Source organism: Oryctolagus cuniculus, chromosome 1, assembly GCF_051225735.1.
Source record: "Oryctolagus cuniculus isolate XC-2025 breed Fujian yellow rabbit chromosome 1, ASM5122573v1, whole genome shotgun sequence".
NCBI classification, from domain to species: Eukaryota; Metazoa; Chordata; class Mammalia; order Lagomorpha; family Leporidae; genus Oryctolagus; species Oryctolagus cuniculus.
The window spans coordinates 180,788,487-180,814,111 of record NC_142867.1 but is presented as its reverse complement, the minus strand read 5'-3'; the positions used below and the strand labels follow the sequence as shown (position 1 = coordinate 180,814,111).

Genomic DNA, 25,625 nt, shown 5'->3' with positions numbered 1-25,625 from the left:
TGAGAGTGAGAGTGAGAGTGAGAGTGAGAGTGAGAGTGAGAGTGAGAGTGAGAGAATCTTCCAGCCATAGGTCTATTCCCCAAATGCTCCCAACAGCCAGGGTTGGGCCAGGCTGAAGCCAGGAGCCAGGAGCTCCAGCAGGATCTCCCTTATGGGTGTCAGGAACTCTAGTCCTTGAGCCATCATCTGCTGTTTCCCAGGCCCATTAGCTGAGAGCCAGATTAAAAGTGGAGGAGCTGCGACCTGAACTGGATTCTGACATGGAATATGGGCATCCCACACAGTGGCTTAACCCACTGCACCACAATCCCTACCCCTATTCAGAGCTCTTTAAGCAAACATTCACTAGGCTAGTGCCAGGAACAAACAGTAAGACACAGTTCTTGCCCTCATGCATCTAATGATCTGTAGGGGAGGGTGAACATAAACGACTACCCTAAAGTAATTACAGATATGTATCTACCAAGGGCCACAGGAACACGAAGGGTAAGGAAAGGGAGGGATCCTTCGCTCCACGAGGAAGGTGGAAAAGTTTTAAGGAAGGGTAAAAGATATGCAAGAGTCAGATGGACATGAGGAAGAAACCTATTCCCCGTCCAACAAGAGAAGACAGAGAGAGGGAGGGAATTTAGCATCCTCAGTGTGATACAGCAAGGGAAGTGGATGGGTGTGGCCAACAAATGTATTCATACACATCCCTAAATATTTTCCAGAGTTTCAGATATTCAATAAACAAAATACCCAAGGATCTGCGAGGGTGAGAGAGGTTTAGGGTGTGGTGCCTGTGGAATGATACTGACTGTGAACTCCACATACACCTGTCAGGGGAAGAAGAGGAAAGTGGTCCCTTCGTGTTCACCAGATGTCACGGGATACACAAGACTTCTTTAGTGTCTGGACAGGGATGCCTGTAAGCCTTACTGGAGGCTTCAGTGTCACATGCAGTTCTACAAGGGAGCACTGAAGGGAGTTCCACAACGAAGGCACTAATCGAGAAGACCCTGAGGAGAGGAGACAGCCCGGAAGGGGAACAGGTGACATTCTCAGCATGGCAGCACCATCTGACTGGCATCCCTCTGTGTGCTTAGCCATCTAATCAGACCTGGAAGTCTAATCTGACCACGATCTGAGAATAAAGGCCACTGAGCCAAACCTTTGAAGTATGTGTGCTTAGCAAAATCCTCCTGCTTCATGTGGCTAAATAAAATAGTGCATGTCCTCAAATTATGATGGTTTGACAAGATTTTCTAACTTTATGAGGGTGTGAAAATGATATGCACTCAATAGGAACTATACTTCAAATTCTGATCTCCTACTGAGCTGGCGAAATGCCATTGTGCTACTCTGTTGTCACACTGGGCAGCAGCAACAGGCCACAGCCCCCAGCCAGCTACTTAGTCAAGATGGCAAAACAACTGATTCTCCACAGTGTGCTGTCTTGCTAAGCTATGGTGTTCTGTAAATTAGGTATATTAAATTCATTTTTGACTTTGGGTTTAACAAGATGAACTCCGTTGTAAGTCACCCTGTATTCATTTTACAGTACAGGGTTACTGCATAGAGTGGCTCAGGCTACCCTCTCTGATGGGGGAAGAAAGATTTCACCGTTGAGAGATATACACAGTAGGATAAGATAGAGGCTTACAAACAGGTTATGCCTGACTGTGAACCCCAGCTGCACCACTGTGTGATCCTGGGCTAGTTACTTTACGTTGTGAGCCTCAGCTGGCTCATCCACTAGTTAAGGCTAAAAATACTTGGCTTACATGGTGGTTGTAAGATTGATGATGATACACATTCAGCATTCACACAGAGTATATGTTCTACAGATACTATCCACTATTGCCAGTAGCATCCTGCAGATTCATTTGTGGCAGCCACAGAAAATCCAAGTATCATAAGACTCAATGGAACAAAATGAAACAAAGCACAAGATAAAGTAAGTCAAAACAAACAACCTAAAAGGTACCTTTGTAGGATCAGCAGGAATTTGGGCAGAAGTTTATCTACAAATATATTTTACTACTTTCATTTCCATATGTATCATTTTACAGCACAAAAATGCAAATGTGAAAAGCACAGAAGTACAAAATACCTTTCTTCCAGTCTGACAGTGACTTGCTGCAGGATCTGGACTGCCTGTTTGTGGTACTCCAGCTGGGCTTGCACAAGCGCAGAGAGCTGGCTCACCTGTTCAATCTGCAGATTGATAGGGCAATTATGCATCAGTTACCAGTTACTGTCTGTAAGGTACTACATACAACAGAGCTGTTTCCAACACACAGCCCAATGCTGGGCTTGCTGATGACGGTGTGGTGAGCCAGGCTAAGAAAAAATGTTTGGCAGGTTCCAAATCGATTAAAGATAAGGACACATGCCAACGCCTGGAACCATACCAATGCTTGGGACTCAGTACCATGAGGTGAAACAATGTTACTAAGAATCCTCATCAAGATGACTTAACTCTGTTTAAAAAGTCTCATGCTTAGCTATAATCTTCTGATTAGAATTTGGCTTCCTTTGTTTATTTCCTATAAAAAAGATGCACTGAATAAAGGACTCTGCATACTTTTCAAACTGTTAATATTAATACTGTTAACAAAATTGTGAATAACTACTTTCTCATGAGGCACTGCGAAAGGCAGTATGGTATGACGGACAAATCTGTGCTTTCTGAGTGCCATTTGTACTGTCAGGGGACTGGAGCAGGTGACATCTTGAGTTCATTCCGGCTTTAATATTCTAAACATCCTTGGCTACTCTTCATTTATGTCTTGTGCTGTGATTGAGCTGAACAGCAGCCTCCATCCACATCAACGGAGGCCATGTGACCCCCCCAAGTGGGGGTTGGACAGGGCCCGGTGTATAGGGAAGGTGCCCTTGATGTAGGCCATCCCTCATAACCATAGCAGTACTCTTGAGTAGTTAGCAGGACTTTAGTACATACAAGTCCATACTGTTAATAGCTGATAGAAGAGACTGGATAAACTCAACATGCCTCCCCTGCTGGCACCAGCAGTAAGTCAGTTAAGTAATGTGGTGGCTAATTTTAGGTGTCAGTTTGACTGGACTAAGGAGTACTGATATGGCTGGTAAAGGTTATTTCTGTGAGTGTGTATGTGGAAGAGATTCACGAATCAGTGCACTGAGTAAGGAAGATCCACCCTAACCCAATGTGCCTATCAGGCAAGGGCCCAGAAAGAACAAAAAGGCAAATTCTCTTGCCCATTCTCATTCTCTCTTTCCCTCTCCTGGGGCTGGTGTCCCCACCTTTTCCTGCTCTTGGATATCAGAGCTCCTACGTCTTCAGACTCTCAGAGTTTACCAGTGGCATACCCCAACCCCAGGCTCTCAAGCTTCCAGGCTCAAACTGAGTTATGGGATGAGCATTTGGCCTAGCGGTTAAGCTGCTGGTTGGGATGCTTGCAGTTCATATTAGAATGCCTGGGTTCAAGTCCTGTTTCTGCTCCCAATTCCACCTTCCTGATAACTTATATTCTAGGGAGCAGCATGCCACAGGTTCAAGTAGTTGATGCTCTCACAACCACGTGGAAGACCTGAGTTGAGTTCTTGGCTCCCAGATTCAGCCTGGCTCAGCCACGGCCGTGGTGGGCGTTTAGGGAGTAAATATCAGCACATGGCAACTCTGTGTGTCTGTCTGACTCTGTCTCTCTCTGTGTGAGGAAGGAAGTGAGGGAGGGAGAGAGGGATGGAGGGTGGGAGGGAGGGAAAGTGGAAAATAGGAAAGGAGAAGAGAAGGGAGAGAGAGAAGGGAAGAGAGGGAAATAGGGAGGGAGAGAGGAAGCAAGGAAAGGAAAGACAGATTGAAAGTTACATATTCTGGCTGGCGCCGCGGCTCACTAGGCTAATCCTCCACCTGCGGCGCTGGCACCCTGGGTTCTAGTCCCGGTCGGGGTGCCACATTCTGTCCCAGTTGCTCCTCTTCCAGGCCAGATCTCTGATATGGCCTAGGAGGGCAGTGGAGGATGGCCCAAGTGCTTGGGTCCCTGCACCTGCATGGGAGACCAGGAGGAAGCACCTGGCTCCTGTCTTTGGATCAGCACAGTGTGCTGGCCGCAGCACACCAGCCGTGGCAGCCATTTGTGGGGGTGAACCAGTGGAAGAAAGACCTTTCTCTCTGTCTCTCTCTCTCTCACTGTCTAGCTCTGCCTGTCAAAAAAAAAAAAAAAGAAAAAGAAAGGTACATCTTCACCATCCTAGATTCTGAGGCTTCATTCTTGGTCTGAGCTACGCCATTGGCTTCTGTGATTCTCCCTCTTGCAGAAAGCATATTGTGGGACATCTGAGTACCTGTAATCTGGTGAGTCAATTCTACTGATAACCCTCTTTTATGTATCTATATCTACATGTATATACTATTGGTTTGGTTTCTCTGAAGAACCATGACTAATTCAAAAGTATATAAAGGCTCTATAAACATCTTGGCAGAAACTGATCACTGGTGATGTGGGAGCTGGAGATGAACAAGGACAAGAGAGCTGGCTTCACAGGTCTTCCTACGCAAGCGGTTGGAAGAAATGATAGTTCTCATGGCTCTGAAGTAAAAAGAACTCTACAGAAAGTAATGTTTAAATGCAGTACTCTGAAAATATGAAAGCAACTTTTAAACCATACATCAGATTTCATATCTTATGGTATAATCATCTACATCAATAAAAAATTCCTCTTTCAAATGAAATATCAATTTTACTTCTAAATGTAGAAAATTTTAAACTATATGGGGCACTCAATGTATGTTCATTGATATTTTAGAATCTCAAGCCGATCTGCTCTATTTTTCAATAGAACATATTTTAAATTTTTGGATGTATGGATCACCAGAAACATTCTTAATCTTCCCACTACTGGTAATATTTAAGATTCATTAGTGAATAAAAAACTGGGTTAAATCAACTTACAGGAATACATAAAGTCCTTACCATTTCTCAGTCTCCTTTATCACTCAGAATTATTTAAGAGAAACATACACTGAAGTCCTCATTGCATACTGTGTTCAGATATTAATGTTTTCAAGGAAATACCCTTTAGCACCTTAATCTTGTACCCTAATGATAAAATTAAATTAAAATCACAGGAGGTCACTTACATCCATCTCCAGGAGATTGAACATGCTGGATTCAGCAATCTCTTTGGACTCATCAAACTTCTCCAGGGCCTGACGGAGCTCTTCATCTGGAATCTTGCCTTGCCGTTTCTTCTTATAGTCGAAGTCCAGGCGTCGGCCCTCCAGCTTCTTTAGATGATGCTGAAAAAGCCAACAGCCGGACGAGGGTTTGAAAGGATTTATGGAAAAGTACCATTTGCAACTCACTTCCCCATCATGCCTATTAACTTGCAAAATAAGACAGGATGTTTTTTAAAATATCACATCACCATAGAAATGAAGAAACCTGTACCTGCGAGGCAAATACTAAGGGGGAAACATCCTTAAAAATCATTCTAGAACAAGAAAAAATTATGGGAAATATCAATGCCTTTCATGTTCTTGTCTCATCAGGCCAAAATCAACCTGGATTACACCTTTCCCTCCCATGATGTAAGCAGGGAGTATTCGTGCACATCCTACAGTCATCAAAAGAACCGCACATCCCCATCTTCAAGAGAAATGGTAGCTCATGAGAAGGCAGAGGAGCATACTTTCCTTGAAGCAACGTGAGAAGGAATGGCATTCTTATAGATTCTGAGTCCTAGAATGTCCGTTGTGAATGGACTTTTATCTTTGAAGCAGTCCTATCTATTAAAATCATGTAAATTGCTTATTCAAAACATGGATTCCTGATCATGCCAATAGGAATACCCTGGGCTAAGGCCCACGAATCCACATCTTAACACCTGCCCCAGCTGACTCATGTGGTTTCTGGGGAACCAGTGACTCAACCTAAGCCTCCCACTCAATAGATGATGCAACTAAACCACAAAATCTAAGTTGGAAGGGAACTCTCAAGAGATGCTATCTAATGTTCCACACAAGGCTACAATGGCTCCTTGCATCAACCCCAGTGGGTGGCTGCCCAACCTCTTCCTAACCTCTAGTGACCAGGGAGGAAAACAGTTTTCCAAAGCTAAAGATGACTTTTGTCCTGGTAGCTGCCATCTCCCACTGCTATCATGGAGAAGAAAATGTTGGATTTTCCCTGGTTCCTGGGTATGTGTGGAGTGGAAGGGAAGGAGATAAGAACGGAGTAGAGCATGGTGAAGAAATAAGAAGGAAAGAAGGAATGATATCCTAGACCTTTCCTCCCACTGCCTCCACCCATGCCCCGATCCAAATTAACTTCTGGAAGGAATGGTCCTTTAAATCATTTGAGCTTGTAGTCAGCTGTTGGGTGGAGCCCTGGAATCAGGGTATGGCTGCCACTCACTAACCACGTGACCTTGAGTAAGTGGCACGACTGAGTAAGGTTTAAACTAGAATAATGAGATATCAGTGTGAGTTTTGACTGTTTTACAGTAAAACAAACAAACAATAAAAAAAAAAAACACTAAGTTTCAGGCAGGATCATACATGGAAAGCAACAACAACAAAAAAGGGTTTCCAGGGACACAGGCATCCATACCACCTGTGTGGTTTCAACTGCCCACTGCCCAGAGGCCTGGTTGCACCTACTTGAATTTCCCTCAGATCTTTGTCATGAAGATTCTGAAGGGGGTCAATGAAGTTCTGCTTCACTTCCATGTCCAAAGAGTCTTTCACCTCCGAAAGCTCCCGCATAGCCTCGCCTACCTCACCCAGAGCTGGACCTGCAAGGGGAGAATGAAGCACTTTTTTCATGAAAGAACAAAGATGAATTGCATTTGCATTAACAGGTCCATTCCCAGATGAAAGCCCAGAGACCATCACCTGTGTTGTGGGCACCACACAGACAAGAGGATGCATAATGCCCTGGGGAGAGTGTGTCTTTCCCCCTTTGCACCATTTATTGTAGGCTACTGACTCTAGCTTCTTACTAACGTATACCCTGGGAAGCAGCAGTGCTAGCTCAAGTAGTTGGGTCAAGTTCCTCGCTCCCACTCCCACAATGACTATTGCAAGCATTTGAGGATTAAACCAGTGGATGGGAGTGAACACCTGGTGTCTTTCTCTCTCTCTCTCTCTTTCTCTCTCCCTCTCCCCACTCCCTCTCTAATAACAACAACAACAATTCTGAAAATAAATTTTTGGTCCCTGTATAAAGATATAAACCTGAGAATCAAAATATAACAGAGGTTGACTAACTTCCTACACAGTTTCCTTCCTGCATTACAACACCCAAGGACAACGGACAGAAGTGAAACATGACAGAACACTCCTTACCGAAGTTGCAGTCATCTCCAAGCTCTCTTCCAAACTTGAGCATGGCCTCTGCAAGCAGTGCCTCTGCTTGAGGGTAGCCTGGCCCCTTCTCCTGGCCACGGATTTTAGACATGGTGTTGATCATGCTGAGCTTAGCTCGGGAAGCTGAAGACAAAGAGAACAGGATTTCAAAGGAGGTGGTGTGGCACAGCGGCAACAGGGCTGGATACACAGTCAGGCCTCCCGAGGCCTGCAGACCGGCTCAACTACTAAAAACTGGACCTCACATGTCTGGGCCTCAGCACCCTCCCTTGTAATGTGTGGTAGAGGGTACAGTTATATATACATTAAAATAAAAAAAAAAGTGACCTCTCCCTTTCCCTTAACATCTTATGAGGAATAACACTGAAAGGCCAAAGCCATTCTTGGTGAAAGGCTAAGGGCTCAGACCCCACGCCTACTTGCCCTTGCCTGACCCCTCTTCAATGTAGTGACCCCTGTGGTGACTGCAGAGCAGGGTGATTTTTGGAGATCATTTTGAAAACTCCTGAATCATCCCTAAGTTTTATTTTAATCTTACATCTCAATTCTAGGGGTCTGTGGAATGAAATATGCAATCGTAAATACTTGCAGCATGAGCTTACACCATATATATCTTATACCAAAACTATTCTATATAATTTTTTTTTGACAGGCAGAGTGGACAGTGAGAGAGAGAGACAGAGAGAAAGGTCTTCCTTTGCCGTTGCTTCACTCTCCAATGGCCACCGCGGATGGCGCGCTGCAGCCGGCGCGCCACGCTGATCTGATGGCAGGAGCCAGGTACTTATCCTGGTCTCCCATGAGGTGCAGGGCCCAAGCACTTGGGCCATCCTCCACTGCACTCCCTGGCCACAGCAGAGAGCTGGCCTGGAAGAGGGGCAACTGGGACAGAATCCGGCACCCCAACCAGGACTAGAACCTGGTGTGCCGGCGCCGCTAGGCGGAGGATTAGCCTAGTGAGCCGCGGCGCCGGCCTCTATATCATTTTATGTGAACACTTCTCAACTAAGATTCTGACCATAAACAGATCCATAAAGAACAAAAAACACTACATTCATTGAATATTTATTAATTGCTTCTCTAGCACACAAATGAATCTGAAAATTAGTTTTGTGCCTCAGCATTTAAACTTTTTGCTTTTATTTTTATAAAATAAGATACTCAGAGAGTTATTCTAGTTTTGTTAATGATAGAGAAAGTCCACGACTTAACTGTTGCTAAGCCACCTGAGCTCCTCAGGTTCATTATTAAAAGAGCTGGATCAATCAATTGCTGGGACTGTGCCTAGGATCACATCTGTGGGGGAATCCCTGAGAGAAACACAGTTAAAGGACCTTCTGGCCTTCAGTAGCTGGCATTACATCTCAAACTATTTCAAACAGGCTTCTACTCAAATTGTGGGCTCAGAATCACAGACTGACACAAGGAGCATTATCAGGAAAGGACCCCACCCCAACCCTGTTACCCTGTGCCCGGCTCTACCAGTCCACAAGATGGTTATGGTCTCTGCTTTTACAAATTTTGCAATAACTGAGGGTAAAGTATATTTTAAAAGTAACTAAAGTGCCATGATGGGGACTACAGCCAGTCACAGAAATCTGGCTCTGCCTTAGCCTGTGGGAGCAGGAGCTCTGAAGGATTCCTAAAGGGAAACATCATGGAGCTCAGAACCCATCATGTGTAGCAGTCAGGCTGACAGCCACGCAAAGCCTGGTGGTGAGAGGGAAATTACTAACCTACTCACTTTTTATTCACTTTGTTTTTCATATAAAAGTGATCAGACATGTTAAATTTCAAAAACTGAAAACATCTCATTTTTGAGGGAACAATATCATTAGAATATACTGGCAAAGTCTTTTCTGCACCAAGCCACATCTGACCCAAGAAAGTCTGTCTGTACCTTCAAAGTGCTCACAGTCAAGTGAGGAGTCAGCAAAACAGATGGTGGCAACAAACATGGTAAATGCCATTATGGCTAATATGCATAAGGTACTAGAGAAGAAGTAATAACAGTATAAACAGAAGCAAACACACAGTATTAAGACATACAGAATGAAGGGGAGAAACAAAGATAAATGGAGAGAAAAGAGAAATGAAGCCATACACAATAATCCCTTGAAGTCCTGTTTTAAATATTCTACTTTTTCAAAAGTTAGAAAGTTGGTTGTGTGCTCTCCTCGGCAGCACATGTAACAAAATTAGAACATTACAGAGAAGATTAGCACGGTCCCTGTCCAAGGATGACATGTAAATTTGTGAAGCGTTCCATAATTTTTTCTTCATTAGACAACGAATCTTCTGGCACCTTGACCTTAGATTTTCTAGCCTCCACAACTGTAAGCAACAAAGTTCTGTTTACTAATTATTTAGTCTAAGGTATTCTGTTACAGCATCTCAAATGGACTGTGGCCTTTATTCAAGTATCATGTAGGTAATGGATAACTGACTCTAATTCCTACCTGGGCATTGTTAATGCTCAAAGCTCTCAAATGTAAAACAGAGATATTATTTGCACAGATATAATAAATTCTATTGTCCTGATGATTGCAGTTGAAGACCATTAAACTGGAGCTAATTGAGGGATATACCATCAAGTAAAGAAAAGGTTAAGACGACCAAGAAGCCGGTGCCACGGCTCACTAGGCTAATCCTCTGCCTACAGCGCTGGCACACCAGGATCTAGTTCTGGTCCGGGCACCGGCTTCTGTCCGCGTCGCTCCTCTTCCAGTCCAGCTCTCTGCTGTGGCCTGGGAAGGCAGTGGAGGATGGCCCAAGTGCTTGGGCCCCTGGGCCCGCATGGGAGACCAGGAGGAAGCGCCTGGCTCCTGGCTTCAGATCAGCACGGCGCAGGCCGTAGCAGCCCTTTGGGGAGTGAACCAATGGCAAAGGAAGACCTTTCTGTTTCTCTCTCTCTCACTAACTCTGCCTGTCAAAAAAAAAAAAAAAAAAAAAAAAAGAGAGAGAGAGAGACCAAGAGTATGACCAATGTGTGCTAGCATCAGGAGGAAGACTTCATGAGGAATTTGAAAATTTTTTTGAAGGTTTAATAATAGCAACTATTTGAATGTATGTTTTTTCATTTCTTTCTGCCCTTCCTCTTCCTTAGCATCTTCTATTTTTATTTGTTGTATAATGGCAATGAGGCATAAAGTTGTTGGTGGGATTTTCAGAACTAAACTACATTCATATATATAAATATACATATATATATATATATATAAGGTTGGTTGCTGAGATGTGCTTACATTATGATTCTATTAACTGTCTTCTGGTAAGTTGTTTTTAAAATTAATATATTGAGGCTGATTTTAAATTAATTTTGAATATTCAATTATCATGAGCCTTAATCTTTTACCAATTACTTCAGAACATCTTGAATGTGTTCTACATTTTCATGAGGACAAAACTCATATTCTTTTATTTCTTCAAGTGACCTAAAATACTTTTTTACTGTTTCAGTTTTTTTAAAGTTTATTTAAGGAATATGAACTTCACACATTTCATATATACAAATTTAGGAACATTAGTGATTCTTCCCACCCTACCCTCCCTCCTGACCACACGCCTACCCTTCTTCCTCCTCCCTCTCCTATTCCCATTCTTATTTTTTACAAAGACCTATTTTCAGCTAACTTTATACTCGTAAGATTAACACTACACAAACTGTTCCTCAAGAGTCGAGACAGGGGCTGTTCAGAATCATGGCATCTCAAAGTATCAGTTTCACTCTTATACATTATTTTAAGAAGTGGGCACTTAAATTTACTCACAAACTCATTAAATTTTTATTAAGAATAGAGTTAGTAAAACTTCCGTGTTCTTGAAAAATATCATCAAACCTAACCATTAACCATCTTTTAAATGTTAACAAATTGTTTCAAGCAGTACTTTAAGAAACTGAAAGTAGGCCTGAAAAATACAAATACTACTCAGATTCCTATTATATAGTCTCAGCATAGCTGTGTGTGCCTTATAGTCCTAAATGCTTGTCTTCTGACGAGTGATCTCACTCCTCACTTCTGAACTGACTTCCCCCAGAGCTTTACTCTTTCTTACAAATTGTTACGGTCTCTCTGAATATACTCCTGTCCTTACTCTCCCACTCTCACTTTCCTAGTTCAAGTTGCCCACACTCGGTTTACTGCAGAGACAGCCTCCTAAAAGCAATTTCTGCCCTGGTCCCTGAGAGCAGGCCTCTGGTGTACCAATCTGTGGATCTCCCAGTGAGGCCGGCGCACAGCCATGCATGCTGTACATGTCTAACGTGCATCTGCTGAAGGCATGAGCAAGGAATGAGCACACTAAAATCTTGCAAAAGATGGACGTGGTCTCTGCCCACATGCAGGCACAGGTGACTGGGAAGCTTCTGAAGCGTAACAGAGAACTGCAACTACAAATTTTGCTTCCTTAGGAAATAAAAGCTATGGCAATCCAATAAACCTTTTTAAATATGAAAAACACCTGACCCTGCTAATGGCAGGGCTGTATTACAGTCACTATCTGAACAGAGAACTCTTAGAAATTGCGATTTATTTCAAATGTAAATACAAGAGTAAATAAAACATGAAAGTTGGAAGCCAACAGAATCAGATGACAAAGTTGAGGCAAATTCTCAGATAGCATAAAGAGAAACAGCAAGGAAAAACAGGAAAGGGAGGCTAGAATCATGATTAGCTCAGGAGGTCCAGCAGCTGAGTGATGGGAGTTCCAGGGAGAAACAGAAGCGTTCAGCAGAAGCTTTTGTAAGTCCAAGAAAATTCCCCAGAACTCAAGAACAGGTGAGAAGACCCACTGAACATCCAGCACGATGGATAAAAGAGGTCCACACCAAGCACTATCAATAAGAAATTTCAGGGGCTGGTGCTGTGGCACAGCAGGCCAAGCTTCTGTCTGCAACACCGGCATCCCATATGGATGCTGGTTCAAGTCTCGGTTGTTCTACTTCCAATCCAATTCTCTTCTGATGTGCCTCACAAAGTAGTGGAGGATGGCCCAAGTGCTTGGGTCCCTGTACCCACATGGGAGACCAGATGAAGCTCCTAGTTCCTGGCTTTGGATTGGCCCAGCTCTAGCCATTGCAGCCAATTGGGGAGTGAAACAGAAGATGGAAGACCTCTCTGTCTCTCCCTCTCTAACTCTGCCTCTCAAATAAATAAATACATCTCTAAAAAAAATAACTTCAAAACAAGGAGATCAAAGACAAGTTCCTAAAATCTTTTAGAGAGGAAATGATACAAAATAGTAAGAATCAGATGGTCATTGAATATGAGAAATGAAATGAATAATATGGGAAATTTCCTTGGAAAAGAATAGAGTCATGAGTCCAAATTTCTTAACAAAATAATTCACAAGTCTGTATTTATCAATGGATTATAAAAGCAGAAGGAGGACATTTTCAAACACACAAGGAAGGTCTTAACTTTTTCTTAAGTTAATGAGAGGCTTATTCCACCAAAAGGAGGTTATAAATCAGGACAAGGAATGGGTATCTGATCTACAAAACAGGGGTGTGATGTAAAGAACAGGCAACAAGATGATGGCCGAGGGAAATTTCACGAAGGTCCCTGTACATCCCATATCCAGGGCACCCGCGGCAGGCACTACTCACAGCCGATGCGTGGCTCAGGGAGCTGTCAGCTGTGAGGAAGTTGCATGCTCCCTTCCTCCGTGGGATCATTCTGAAGCATGCCTGGCTCCCCATTCTGCCCATGAGACCAAGTTACAGCTGTATACCACCACTGCACCATTTATGGGCCTCCCCTCATCCCTACACTCCTAACAGGGTTTCCTGGAATCACCTCCCACACCAACCACAGGTGCTCATATCCTGGCTTCATGCTTTGCCTCTAAAGGAAACCAGGCTAAGAGAGCAACCAATCCAATATGCAGCATCAGGCATCTCAAAAAGGAAGAACACCTGGCATGTTTCCAGGTACGGAGAGGACATTCATATGCACGGCAGAGGGAGCAATTAAGCAGAGGTCTACAAAATTTAATGACAAGAAAAATAGGGTGAAGATTAAATCTCGGAAAAATAAAAAGGTTGTACAAGAAGGGAAATACAATCATATTGTTCTACTTAGCTTTGGACAAAACTGTCAGGGAATAAAATTTAAATAAAAATTTAAGTACTTAATAATGAAAACTATTCTACAATATCAAGCTACAAATACACTGGGGGGAAAATGAGAGAAGGGAAGCATGTGGAACACGGGAAAAGAGCAATCCCTATACTCTAAACTAAGACAATCAGACAGAAAACACCTAAAACCAGGAGTCATGTGAGGAGTTTTAAGACTGAAACCAAAAACCACAGGAATGGCCTGAACAGTCTCAAAAGCACCGCTTGTGGGGAGTGGAAATGAAGGCAGGCCTGAAATTCCATGGAGACCGCATTTTGTAGAACTGGAAGCTTCAGGTTTTTGTTCTTGTTTTTTTTCCTTTTTAAATAATATGTTTGTATCTTGCCTGGGTTCAAGTGCCAAGCAGCTCCACTTTTTAGAGTCCAGTTTCCTGGTTATGCGCTCCCTGGGAGGCAACAGGTAATGGCTCAATTATTTGAGTCACTGCTACTCATTTGTGAGACCCATATGAAGTTCCCAGCTCCTGACTTTGGCCTGGCTGTTGTGGACATTTGAGTGCTGAACCAGCACGCACACACACGCACGCACACACAAACACACACACACACACACACACACTCTCTCTCTCAAATAAAAGAGAAAATAAATAAAACTAAATATAAACAATATTCATATTCATAGTGTCTTCACAGCCTGTGTTGGGCATTGCCTAAAATCTCCATTACAATACAGCGCCTGTCAGATGTTCCAGGGGTGTGTCTGCGGTTAAGCTACGTAAGATCAGACCAATGGCAGGGATAGGTCGGCTTTAGTTCCAGACACATGGACAGTGCGTGATCCCTATACTTTACTTAAGGTGCCCCTGTGTGGTTCACCCATGCCTGCGTGACCTTTTCGTTGACTGGCTCCCCTACTGCGCATGTCCTTCGTAAGCCTTATAAGCCTGCACACGTCCTCAATAAAGCGGCTCCTGCTTCTACAGAACTCACAGGTGCTTGTGGTGTGTTCATCACCCGTCGACCTTACCCTTCCCGTTTGCCTTGTTGGGGAGTGTCTGTACTGGTCCCTGCTGGTCAGGGGCCAGCCTCGGACTTGAGACCCCGAAAGCCTGGGCACTGCTCTGACCTTGGGTCTTTTTGTTTTTAAGATTTTATTTATTTCTTTGAGAGGCAGAGTTACAGAGAGAGGAAGAGAGAGAGAGAGAGAGAGAGAGAGAGAGAGAGAGAGATGAAGGTCTTCCATCTACTGGTTCACTCCCCAGATGGCTGCAATGGCTGGAGCAGGGCCTATTTGAAGCCAGGAGCCAGGAGCTTCCTCCATGTCTCCCACGTGGGTACAGGGGCCCAAGCAGTTGGGCCATCTTCCACTGCTTTCCCAGGCCATAAGCAGAGAGCTGGATTGGAAGAGGAGCAGTCAGGACATGAACTGGTGCCCATATGGGATGCCAGTGCCACACACAGAGGCTAGGCCTACTATGTCACTCACAGCACCAGCACCTGACCTTGGGTATTTTGGCAAAAATTTACACTGAAAAAATGTGTCCATTGCTATCAGGACAACTTGCCAGGAAGGCAAAAGTTAATGTTGTTTAGCAGGTGAAATGATATCATAAAATACCATCAAAGGAAAGAACATGAATTTACATCGGGGTGATTTCTGAAAGGCAATTTACTGGGTGAACTGGAACAGCAGGAAGTAAAATCAGGATAGCTGTAAAAGGCTGACCTGTTCCCCTAAGAGGACTCTTGCTTTTGTCCTCAGCTTCTTGACCTCAAGATCTTAAAAGCTAACGAATGGGGTTAGCTGAGGCTCACTCTTTTTTTTTTTTTTTTTTTTTTGTTGTTGTTGTTGTTGTTGTTGTTGACAGGCAGAGTGGACAGTGAGAGAGAGAGAAAGGTCTTCCTTTGCCATTGGTTCACCCTCCAATGGTCACCGCGGCTGGCGCGCTGCGGCCAGCGCACCATGCTGATCCGATGGCAGGAGCCAGGTACTTATCCTGGTCTCCCATGGGGTGCAGAGCCCAAAGACCTGGGCCATCCTCCACTGCACTCCCTGGCCACAGCAGAGAGCTGGCCTGGAAGAGGGGCAACCGGGACAGAATCCGGCGCCCCGACCGGGACTAGAACCCAGTGTGCTGGCGCCACAAGGCGGAGGATTATGAGGCTCACTCTTAATCACCTCCCGACTCCACAGCAAGATCTGTAGCATCCATGATGTGCTTTCTAATTCTGGGAACAGCTGAGGATGTACAAGCTCTGGTAAGATTACAACAGAAGCTCTGCTTACCCTGCCTGAGTTACCTCCCTCTGACCTAAAAGTGGTATTCGGATGAGTCACCACTCAGTCTCTGCTAAAGTTGCCTATCTAGTGTGGCAATGAGTAGGCAATGCTGAAATCTCAGTACTTTGGCTATGTCATATAAATATTATTCATTCTTAATCAAACTGAACAAACAGGAAAACAAACCATTAGATCTTGCCTTTCCCAGAAACAAGTACAGTCAAGTAAACATTAGTTGTGAGATCATACAGAACCCAGGTAAGAATCCAGGCTGTAAATCCTGCTGCCCATGGATCTATGAAAAGGATCGCATTCACACAGTGGTCATCAGGATGCAATGATAAAGAGCAGAACCAGTAACCAGTACAGACCTCAGGATGGGCACTGGACACAAGGCAAGTGCTCCCTTCTTTTCTTTCCCAGGCTTGCCTTCTATGCGTGTACATGCCAGGGTGCTTGTTCTACTGACAATGTGGTCATGCAGGGAACTACATTTCCCAGACTCCCTTCCCTGTATGTTTCCATGGACCAAGGAGAATTGGGCCAAAGTGAGCTTGTACAAGTGAGGCAGGGACCTCAAGACTTGGAAGGCTGGCACTGGGTAGAGGAGATCAGAGGCACAAGTGCCAATAGGACCCAATTTGTCCTCACTCTTTCCTATTGCAGGCTGAATTATTTTATTTAAAATTGTAAATTTGGGGGTTGGAGGTTTGGGTCAGCAGTTAAGACTCTCATAATTCCATGTCAGAGTGCCTAGGTTTGATACCCAGCTCTGGCTCCAGATTCCAGCTCTCTGCTAATGCAGACCTAGGGAGGCAGTGGTGATGGCTCAAGTAACTGGGTTTCTGTCACCTACACGGGAGACCTGGATTGGGTTGCTGGCTCCTAGCTTTGGCCTTCAGTCCTGTCCTGGCTGTTGTGGGTAGCTGAGGAGTGAACTAATAGATGGGGGAATTCCCTCTTTCCCTCCATCAAAAAAATTTCTTTAAATCTTAATTTTAGATAAAATTCTTCTGCATCATACTCTTCTAAACCTTAGAAAATATTTCCCTTTTCAAAAGCACCATGACCTCTTAATGGGCTCCAAAATGGAACTAGAGGCTATTGATAAAATCGGCTCACACCATCAACTCTGTGGTCTGACAGGCCGGTTTGAGCAGGTTGCACTGCCGGCAGCTTGGCCTGCTTTTCCCCTACCAACATTAGATGTCAAGGATCCCAAAGCTGCTTAGCCTTTTCCTTTCTCCTGACTTCATTTTGCAAAGTACAAAGACTAGGGTGCCCCTGCCCAGATAGTCTAACCAGACAACAGCGGGGAGATTCTGAGGAAAACCCCAGCTCCTGCTCTCGAGGAGGTTATCGCCTGGGTGGACAGACAAGGGCACCCTGCTCCCTGAGGTGAGGCAGAATGTGGGCCACACTGTGTGCAAGCTTTCAGTGTACTTAGACCACAGACAGCTGCAAATTCTACCAGAACAGGCAGGCTGGGAAAGCCACTGAAATGCAAGTTTACTGGAAGGGTAAACTGTGGAGGCTCAGGGAGAAGGTGAGGAAGACCATTCTGGGCATCTGGAGGATTCGAGCAAAGGCACATTAAAAAAGAATGTATCGAGTGTTCAGAGGGTGCGGAACAACCAGAACCCTCAAGTACTGCTGGTGGGAGGACAGACTGGGAGAACATTCTGGACAGCCATTTGGCCCACTCATGAAAACTAAATACACCAATACACCCTCTGACCCAGTAATTCTACTTCAAGGGACAGATCCATCAGAAATGTACACATAAATAATAGGCATGCACACAAATGTGCTAATCAAGATAGCTGGAGAATGAAAACACCTAAGTGCTTGCTGCTGAGAAAATAAATTCTCACTAGAGAATGTTATACAGCATTGAGAATAAAAGGAAAATCACACTCAACAACAACAAAGCAGGAATTGAACAAAAGAAGCCAGATCAAAAGAGTACATGGTTGATGGTTCTGTGTAAGTAAAGCTCTAAAACAGATGAATGTGTATAGTGTCAGAAGGCAGGGCAGTTTGTGGCTGGGAGGGTACCTCTGGGATGATGACAACATTCAACTTCTTGAACTAGGTAACTTTACAGAGGACTATCCATTGTTAACAATTCATTGAGCAATACATATACACAAAAAGCAAAATGCAAATAATTTAAAAAATCAATTTAGAAATCCAAAAATAAATGCTATGCCATGTCCTGCCCTCAGAGATTCTGGTGTTACTGGTTTTGGCCTACGCTCTGAACAATGACAGTTTTTCAAGGAACTTGGTGATTTTAATGTTCAAGCCAGGTTGCAACCACCGTGCTGGAGTGTCTAGACTGAACACCTGGGAGGTGATGATGCAAATCTGAGATGAAAAACACAGAAGACGAGATTTGGAGAGGAAATGTGTAGGTGCTTCAGTCTCACAAATGCAAAGCCTGGCAGAATGTCCACATGTGTATAGCACAGACAGGACTTGAGTGCTAAAGAAGGTGGGTTAACAGAGAGAAGAAAAGAATAAAAATGGCACGCCTAGATTATCATGGACACGAAGAAAGTTCTTAAAGTTGGTGGGTCTACATACAAATATGTAATGGTGCCTCTAGTGCAACACTGAGGATTAAGACAAGAGAGCCCAATCCAGGCCAAAAAATACAGTTGGTAAGTGTTGAATGTGGGAAAGGTAAGAAGGCCACTGTGGATTAAACTGTGTTCCTTCAAAATTGCCAAGTAAAAACCTTAACTCTCAGTGTGACTGTATTTGGAGATAGCGTTTTCATGAAGCAATTACAGTTAAGTAAGGTCAAAGGTTAGGGTCTTAATCTGATACGACTGACAGTCTTGTCGGAAGAGGAAGAGAAAGATCAGCCCCTCTCCACATACAAGAATAGGTCATGTGAGGACACTGTGAGAAGGTGACTGTCTGGAAGCCAGGAGGAGAGCCCTCATCAGAAATCAAACTGGCCAGTACACTGATCTTGGAACTTGGAACTGAGGGCAAACGATTTCTGTGGTTGTAGCAATCCACCCTATGGTATTTTATTGTGGCAGCATGAGCTAACTTCATGAGCTGACTGCAGTGTGGTTAAGATCACATTCTAGGGTTATGGCAGGATATGAATTTGGGGTGGATGGGCTGCTATTAAGCCTACTATATTATCTTTTTATATCTTATTATTTTAACAAACTTTACATCAAAGCAAGTTTTATGAACTAGCTGAATTCTTACATTTATGAGAAAATCATTTATTAAAGTCTCATTTCACATATATTTCTGAAGCTTCATTCCATCTGGGTTTATTCTTCTTGGATAAAGTCATCTGAAAGAAATTACCTTTGAAAGAAACTTTACGGAAAGATAAAACTTCTTGGCAGTAAAACTGATTGAGTCCTTGGGTAATGATATTTTATTAATGACAGCCTTGTTTCCCCAAGCAGTAAACATGAGCTCAATGAATGTGTAATCTAAGATTTACATAAGTAAACAAGAGGCAGGTCCCTAATACTCTCTACTCTTTCCTTAAATTTAAGTTATACAAGTTACATATATGTCATATATACACATTTAGGAACATAGTGACATTCCCTCCCTCTCCCTTTTTTCAGTATACTTAATGATTGTATAGTCAACCCTACTATTCAACAAATAGTATGAAGAGAGAAAAAAGAATACCGTTCCTCAATGGGAGAGACAAGAGCTAAAAACAATCACCCAATCTCAAAATGTTTATTTCACCCCAATACAATATATTTCAAGTATTGTATTAGCTACCTGGGATCAGGGAAAACATATGGTATCTGTCTTTTTGGGACAGGCTTATTTCACTAAGTATAACAGTTTCCAGTTGCATCCATCTTGTTGCAAAAGACAAGATTTCATATATTTTTTTACAGCTGAGTTGTACTCCATAGTGTATATATACCATAATTTCTTTATCCAGTCAACAGTTGATAGTCATGTGGGTTGATTCCACATCTTAGCTACTGTGAATCATGCTGCAATAAACATGGGGGTACTGATAACGCTTTCATTTACTGATTTCTTTTGGTTTGGATAGATTCCCAGGAGTGGGATGGCTGGATCATATGGTAGGTCTATATTCAGATTTCTGAGGTATCTCCATACTGTCTTCCACAGTGGCTGTACCAGTTTACATTCCCACCAACAGTGGACCAGGGTAGCTTTTCCCCCACATCCTCACCAGAATTTGTTGTTTGTTGATTTCTGTATGAAAGACATTCTAACTATAGAGTCAGGTGAAATCTTATTGTAGTTTTCTAAAAAAGATTTATTTATTTGAAAGAGTTATACAGAGAAGGTGAGGCAGAACATGGTAAATGCTACAAATTCAGACTGTTCTTTCAGCGTTCTTCCAGAGATAGCTGTGAAGTTCTGAGTGGCACACTACTGACTGGTCAAACTCCCAGTTTATGGGGAATTTTGTTGCACTCCAAATATCATCAGTGGTGACTAAGTATTATTTCACTTCTCCACTTAAAAAAACCTTAATACTATTGGTTTAACTCTAATTAACACACAATAATTCTTAGGTGTTTAAATTTACCTGAAACGTGATCCCTGTTAAATATGAGTGGGAATAAGAGAGGGAGGAGATGTAGAGTTTTGCACATGCTCAGTCAGACTTGCCCCAAACGGTAGAGTTAGAAACGTGCCAGGGGATTCCAATTCAATCCCATCAAGGTGGCATGTACCAATGCCATCTCACTAGTCCAAGGGATCAATTTCAGTTCACAATTGATCAAAATGATAGGATTGGGACTCAAAGGGATCACATAAACAAGACTGATAGAATTAAAAAGGAGAGAACGATCCAACATGGGAAGTGGGATATACAGCAGGATACACAGGGGGAGGGGGAGGGAGAGGGAGAAGGAGAGGAAGAGGGAGAGGGGAGGGGGAGGGGGAGGAGAAGGGAGGGAGAGGGGAGGAGGATTGGGAGGGGGAGGGAGATAGGAGGGACAGGATGAGGAAGATGGAGCGGGGGAGAGAGAGAATCTTCAATGGCTGGAGCTGGGCCAGCCTGAAGCCAGGAGCCAGGAGCATTCTCTGGGTTTTCTTCATGCGTACAGGGGCCCAAAGACTTGGGCCATCCTTGGCTGCTTTCCCAGGCAGATCAAATGTGGAGCAGCTGGGACTCAAACCAGTGCCCATATGGGATGCCAGTGCTGCAGATCACAGCGCTGGCTCCATAGATCCAACTTCCTGAACCATGACCTGCTGCCTCCCAGGGAGTACATCAGCAGGAAGCTAGAATCAGAAGTTCCAGGACTAGGAACCTAGGCACTCTGATCATAGTATGTGGGCATCCGAAGCAGCATTTTAACTGTTAGCCCAAATGCTAGTCCCCAAATCAGGAGTTCTAACGGCACTGAATTTTTTTTTTTTTTTTTTTTTTTTTAGTTTCTTTTAGTATAACCCAAAATCAAGATTTGTAACAAATAGGAGTGAAGCTCTAGGAACCAGCAGCCTTTTGGAACAGGATGCTCAGATACAGATGCCCAGCATGAATCTGAGCACATGGTAGGAGATGGAGGAGCCTGGGGGTGGTGGATACCGGTGTTAACTGCGGGAGAGGGCAGAGATGAGGGCTGAGCCTGCTCTTTTCTACTCAAGCTTTCATCCCACCCCACATTATATGACAGAAGTGTATGGGGAGAGACCTTTAGTAAATAAAAAAGGAAAATTACGACCTGCCCTAAACTGCTATGTTACACTTTAAAGCATGGCCTCCTTCCCCCTTCAACTGTGAAATTTCAAGTAAGAAAACATATTGACAGGGTATCTGTCTGTCACAAGAGGGGAGAAGAAAACCCAACCCCCGCCCTCGGCCTGTGAGGATGAACACAGATGACGAACTCAGGCAGAACAGGGGGCCACCAAATTCCACATCACATCTTCCTGTTCTGACTCTAAGGGAGAAACCAAATGGACTGTGGCCCCATCAGTGACAATCAGAGTCACACAACAAGCTCTCTGGAAGTCACTCAGAGCTGGTAGGGACTAACCCCTTCATCATCACTATCTACTTTTTAGAAACCAAACCTCATTGCCCCAAAGAGCAGAGGTCTTTAGCAGGACAATGCTGAATGGCCCGTACTACTATCCACAAATGCTACTATTTTGTCTAAAAACAGAAAGAGCCCAGGAGTACCTTGAAAACCTGAACACAGGGCCCACATTTCAATCCTCAGCTACCATGTCTTAAGTATCTACTACACATACATCATCACTTTAGTCCTGCAGTAATAAGAGACAGGTTTTTCCATTTCACAGATAAGGAAAATGACGTACAGAAAACCATGTAACTTGTCCAAGGATGCAGACCAACAGGAGGCTGAGCCAGAATCTGAATCCCATTTGTGACTCAACAGCCAGTTCTCTCCACAAAATGCTACACCTTCTCTGACTGCTTTATCAAATCTTCATTCAGGCAGGTCCAGTTAAGACTTGTTAGCAGCAAAATGTGAAATCTTAGCGATCTCCACACTTGTTGAGTGATTAAAAATGCAGAGAGGACAAAGTGTCATCACTCAGGCAGCCACATGAGGACTCCATGGTGGTTAACAGGCTGGTGGTCTTTCCATCGGTGTGTCCCTGGGAGAGGGGTGAACTGCCTAACTTCTCAGATTTCTCCTTCCTTATTCAACATGAGAGGACTGGTTTACCCAATTTCTGTAATTCTAGAAATCCCTGACATGGGGAAGTGTTTAGCCTAGAGGTTAATTTGTCAGCTGAGACATCGCCATCCTACATGTGAGTCCTTAGGTTCAATTCCCAATTCTAGGTCTGACTCCAGCTTCCTGATAGTGGAAACCCTGGGAGGCAGCAGGTGATGGTTCAAGTAATTGTGCCCTGCCATGTAGGAGATCTGTACTGAGATCCTGGCTCCCAACTGCAGTCCCATCCAGGGGCCACTGTGAGCATTTGAGGAATGAACCAGGGGATGGAAGACCTCTGTTTCTCTCTCAAATTAAAAAAAAAAAAAAAAACAAAAAAAAACACTTAAATAAAATAATTTTTAAAACTTAAAATTTCTTACCAGGATAAGTGGACTAGAACATTTGCAAATAAGCAAATGGCATCAATACCAATATATATAGCATTTCAGTTTAAATTTTCAAAACCAAAGAAATGCATTCCTTTATAAAACCATTATGGAGATCAAAACCATTATGTCTTACATTATGACTTCAATAAAAGAATTTAATTGCTATTTTTTTCAAGTCTTTGTTTTTTAAATTTTCTATTAAGAATATATACTTTAAGTTGAATTAGAATTTTCTAATAAGAATATATACTAGAACCAAATAATTTTCTTTTATTTTTTTTTATTTTTTTTTATTTTTTGACAGGCAGAGTGGACAGTGAGAGAGAGAGACAGAAAGGTCTTCCTTTGCCGTTGGTTCACCCTCCAATGGCCACCGCGGCCGGCGCGCTGCGGCCGGCGCACCGCGCTGATCCGATAGCAGGAGCCAGGAGCCAGGTGCTTTTCCTGGTCTCCCATGGGGTGCAGGGCCCAAGCACCTGGGCCATCCTCCACTGCACTCCCTGGCCACAGCAGAGAGCTGGCCTGGAAGAGGGGCAACCGGGACAGAATCCGGCGCCCCAACCGGGACTAGAACCCGGTGTGCCGGCGCCGCAAGGCGGAGGATTAGCCTAGTGAGCCGCGGCGCCGGCCTAGAACCAAGTAATTTTCTAATGATTTGATTTCCGTGTTAGATCTTGGCAAAATAAGTATGTTTTTGAAAGATCAAATGGACATTTTCAAGGAAAATGTAAAATTTTGTTAGGGATAACTAATTCCTACATGCAACTAATACTGTTAAAATTTGCAGGACAAAAGTGAAATTTAAAGTTGAAAATAAAACCTCTTTTTCAAGATGAAAAATTAGCACTGTATACTCCTGTTACTTACTTGATAATCATTTCCTATTCAATTAATGCAAAGATCCACAGTATCACAGAAATAACAAAGGATAGTGCCCAAAAATGTTGTGATGGTAAAATAAGATGATGTAAGTAATCAAAATAGAAACTAAAAAGATAGTTTTTTTCTCTCTTCTCCTGCTTTTGCTTGGAAAAAATTTTCGTTTACTTAAAAATCTACTCACTGCTTTATCATATATCAAGGTACAATGATGCCTTTAATTGAGAGAAAATTAATATTTTGTTCTTAGGAAAATCATAAAATTGATAAACATTTAGGTAGGTACACAAAAAAGAGAGGGAGAAGATTTAAATTACTAAAATCAGAAATTATAGCAGAGATATTACTACTGACTCTTCAAATATTGTACATCAACATTTTGGATAACCTAGATGAAACAGAGAACACTTAGAAGCACACAACCTACCGAGATTAACTCACAGAGAAATAGAAAATCTGGGGCCGGTGCTGTGGTGTAGTAGGTTAAGCTTCTGCCTGTGGGGTCAGCATCCCATATGGGTGCTGGTTTGGGTCCTGGCTACACCACTTCTGATCCAACTCCATCCTAAAGGCTAGAGAAGCAGTGGAAGATGGCCAGGTGCTTGGGCATCTGCACTCACGTGGGATTCAAAGAACCTCCTGACACGTGGCTTTGGATTGGTCCAGCTCCAGCCATTGTAGCCATTTGAGCAACAAGCCAATGGAAGGAAGACCTCTCCCTCTCTCTGTAACTCTGCCACTCAAATAAATAAATCTTTAAAATAATAATATTATTATAATAAAAGAAATAGAAAATATGAACAGACCTATAACCAGTAGGAGATTAAATCAATAATCAAAGCTTTGAAAAAGACAAGCTGTGGATCTAATAACATCATTACTGAACTCCACCAAAGATTTACAGAAAAAAGTACCAATCTTCTTTAAACTTCTCAAGAAAATTAAAGAGGAAGGAATACTTCTTAACTCATATGTGGCCAGCATTACCATGCTATCAAAGCCAAAGACAACTGCAGATCCTACATGAACACTGATGAAAAAGTTCTCAGTCGCATATTAGCAAGTCAAATGCAGTAGAATATTAAAAAGAATATGCATCATGACCAAGTGAGACTTACTGATCAGTTTAATACACTGTGTTAACAGAAGAAAGTTTAAATACCACACAATCATCCCAACTGAAGCAGAAAGAGCATGACTAAAAGTTAACATTTTTCATGATAAAAAACCATTAAAGAACTAGGAAGAAAAGAAAACTACCTTAGCCTAGTAAATAAGTTATATCCAAAAACTCCACAACAAACTTCACACTCAATGGGGAAATAGTAAAAGCTTTTCCTCCCAGAGTAAAATGAGGCCAAGATATCTACTTTTGCCACTTCTATTCAACAAAGTACTAGAATACCTAAGCAGGGCAACTTGGCAAGAAAAAAGGAACCCACATTAGAAATGGATAAGTAAAATGATCTCTGTTTGCAAATGATATGCTTTTATAAGTAGAAAACACATACACACACGTACACATACACAAAACCTGTTTAAAAAAAAAGACTGAGCAAAGTAGTAGTATAGAAAGTCAACACATTAAGAATGTTTCATTTTTACATACTGACAATGAACACTCTGAAATGGAAGTTAAGAAAAGAATTTAATGTACAAGAGCATCTAAAAGGATAAAATACTTAGGATTTAATCATTAAATGAAAAAAAAAAACTGTACAATGAAAACCACAAAAAAGTGCTGAAAAATTAAGACACAAGTAAATGAAAATAATCCCATACTCATAGATCAGAAGACTTAGTATTATTAAGATGTCAGTACTGCATAATGACCTACAGATTAAATACAAACCCCACTGAAGCCACATTGACATTCTTCAGCAGAAACAGAAAACCCACCTTAAACTCTGTAAGGAACCTCAAGGGATTCTCAGCAGCAAAAACAATCTTGAAAAAGAACAAAGCTGAAAGA

General features: G+C 42.8%; 1 protein-coding gene and 1 non-coding gene across 2 annotated transcripts in view; one reads left to right on the top strand and one right to left on the bottom strand.

Annotated features, from left to right (window-relative positions):
• SH3GL2 (SH3 domain containing GRB2 like 2, endophilin A1) overlaps nucleotides 1-25,625 on the bottom strand; it is a gene marked incomplete at its 5' end in the record, with an annotated part of 52,318 nt that overhangs the window by 2,528 nt on the left and 24,165 nt on the right. Inside the window, 6 exon segments of the mRNA NM_001329079.1 lie at nucleotides 2,096-2,199; nucleotides 5,108-5,266; nucleotides 6,629-6,762; nucleotides 7,316-7,358; nucleotides 7,361-7,408; nucleotides 7,410-7,459. Coding sequence (NP_001316008.1) covers nucleotides 2,096-2,199; nucleotides 5,108-5,266; nucleotides 6,629-6,762; nucleotides 7,316-7,358; nucleotides 7,361-7,408; nucleotides 7,410-7,459 — 538 coding nt within the window.
• Nucleotides 9,505-9,611, top strand: LOC127484986 (U6 spliceosomal RNA). Its single transcript, XR_007912196.1, has one exon. It is a non-coding gene; the product is annotated as a U6 spliceosomal RNA (small nuclear RNA).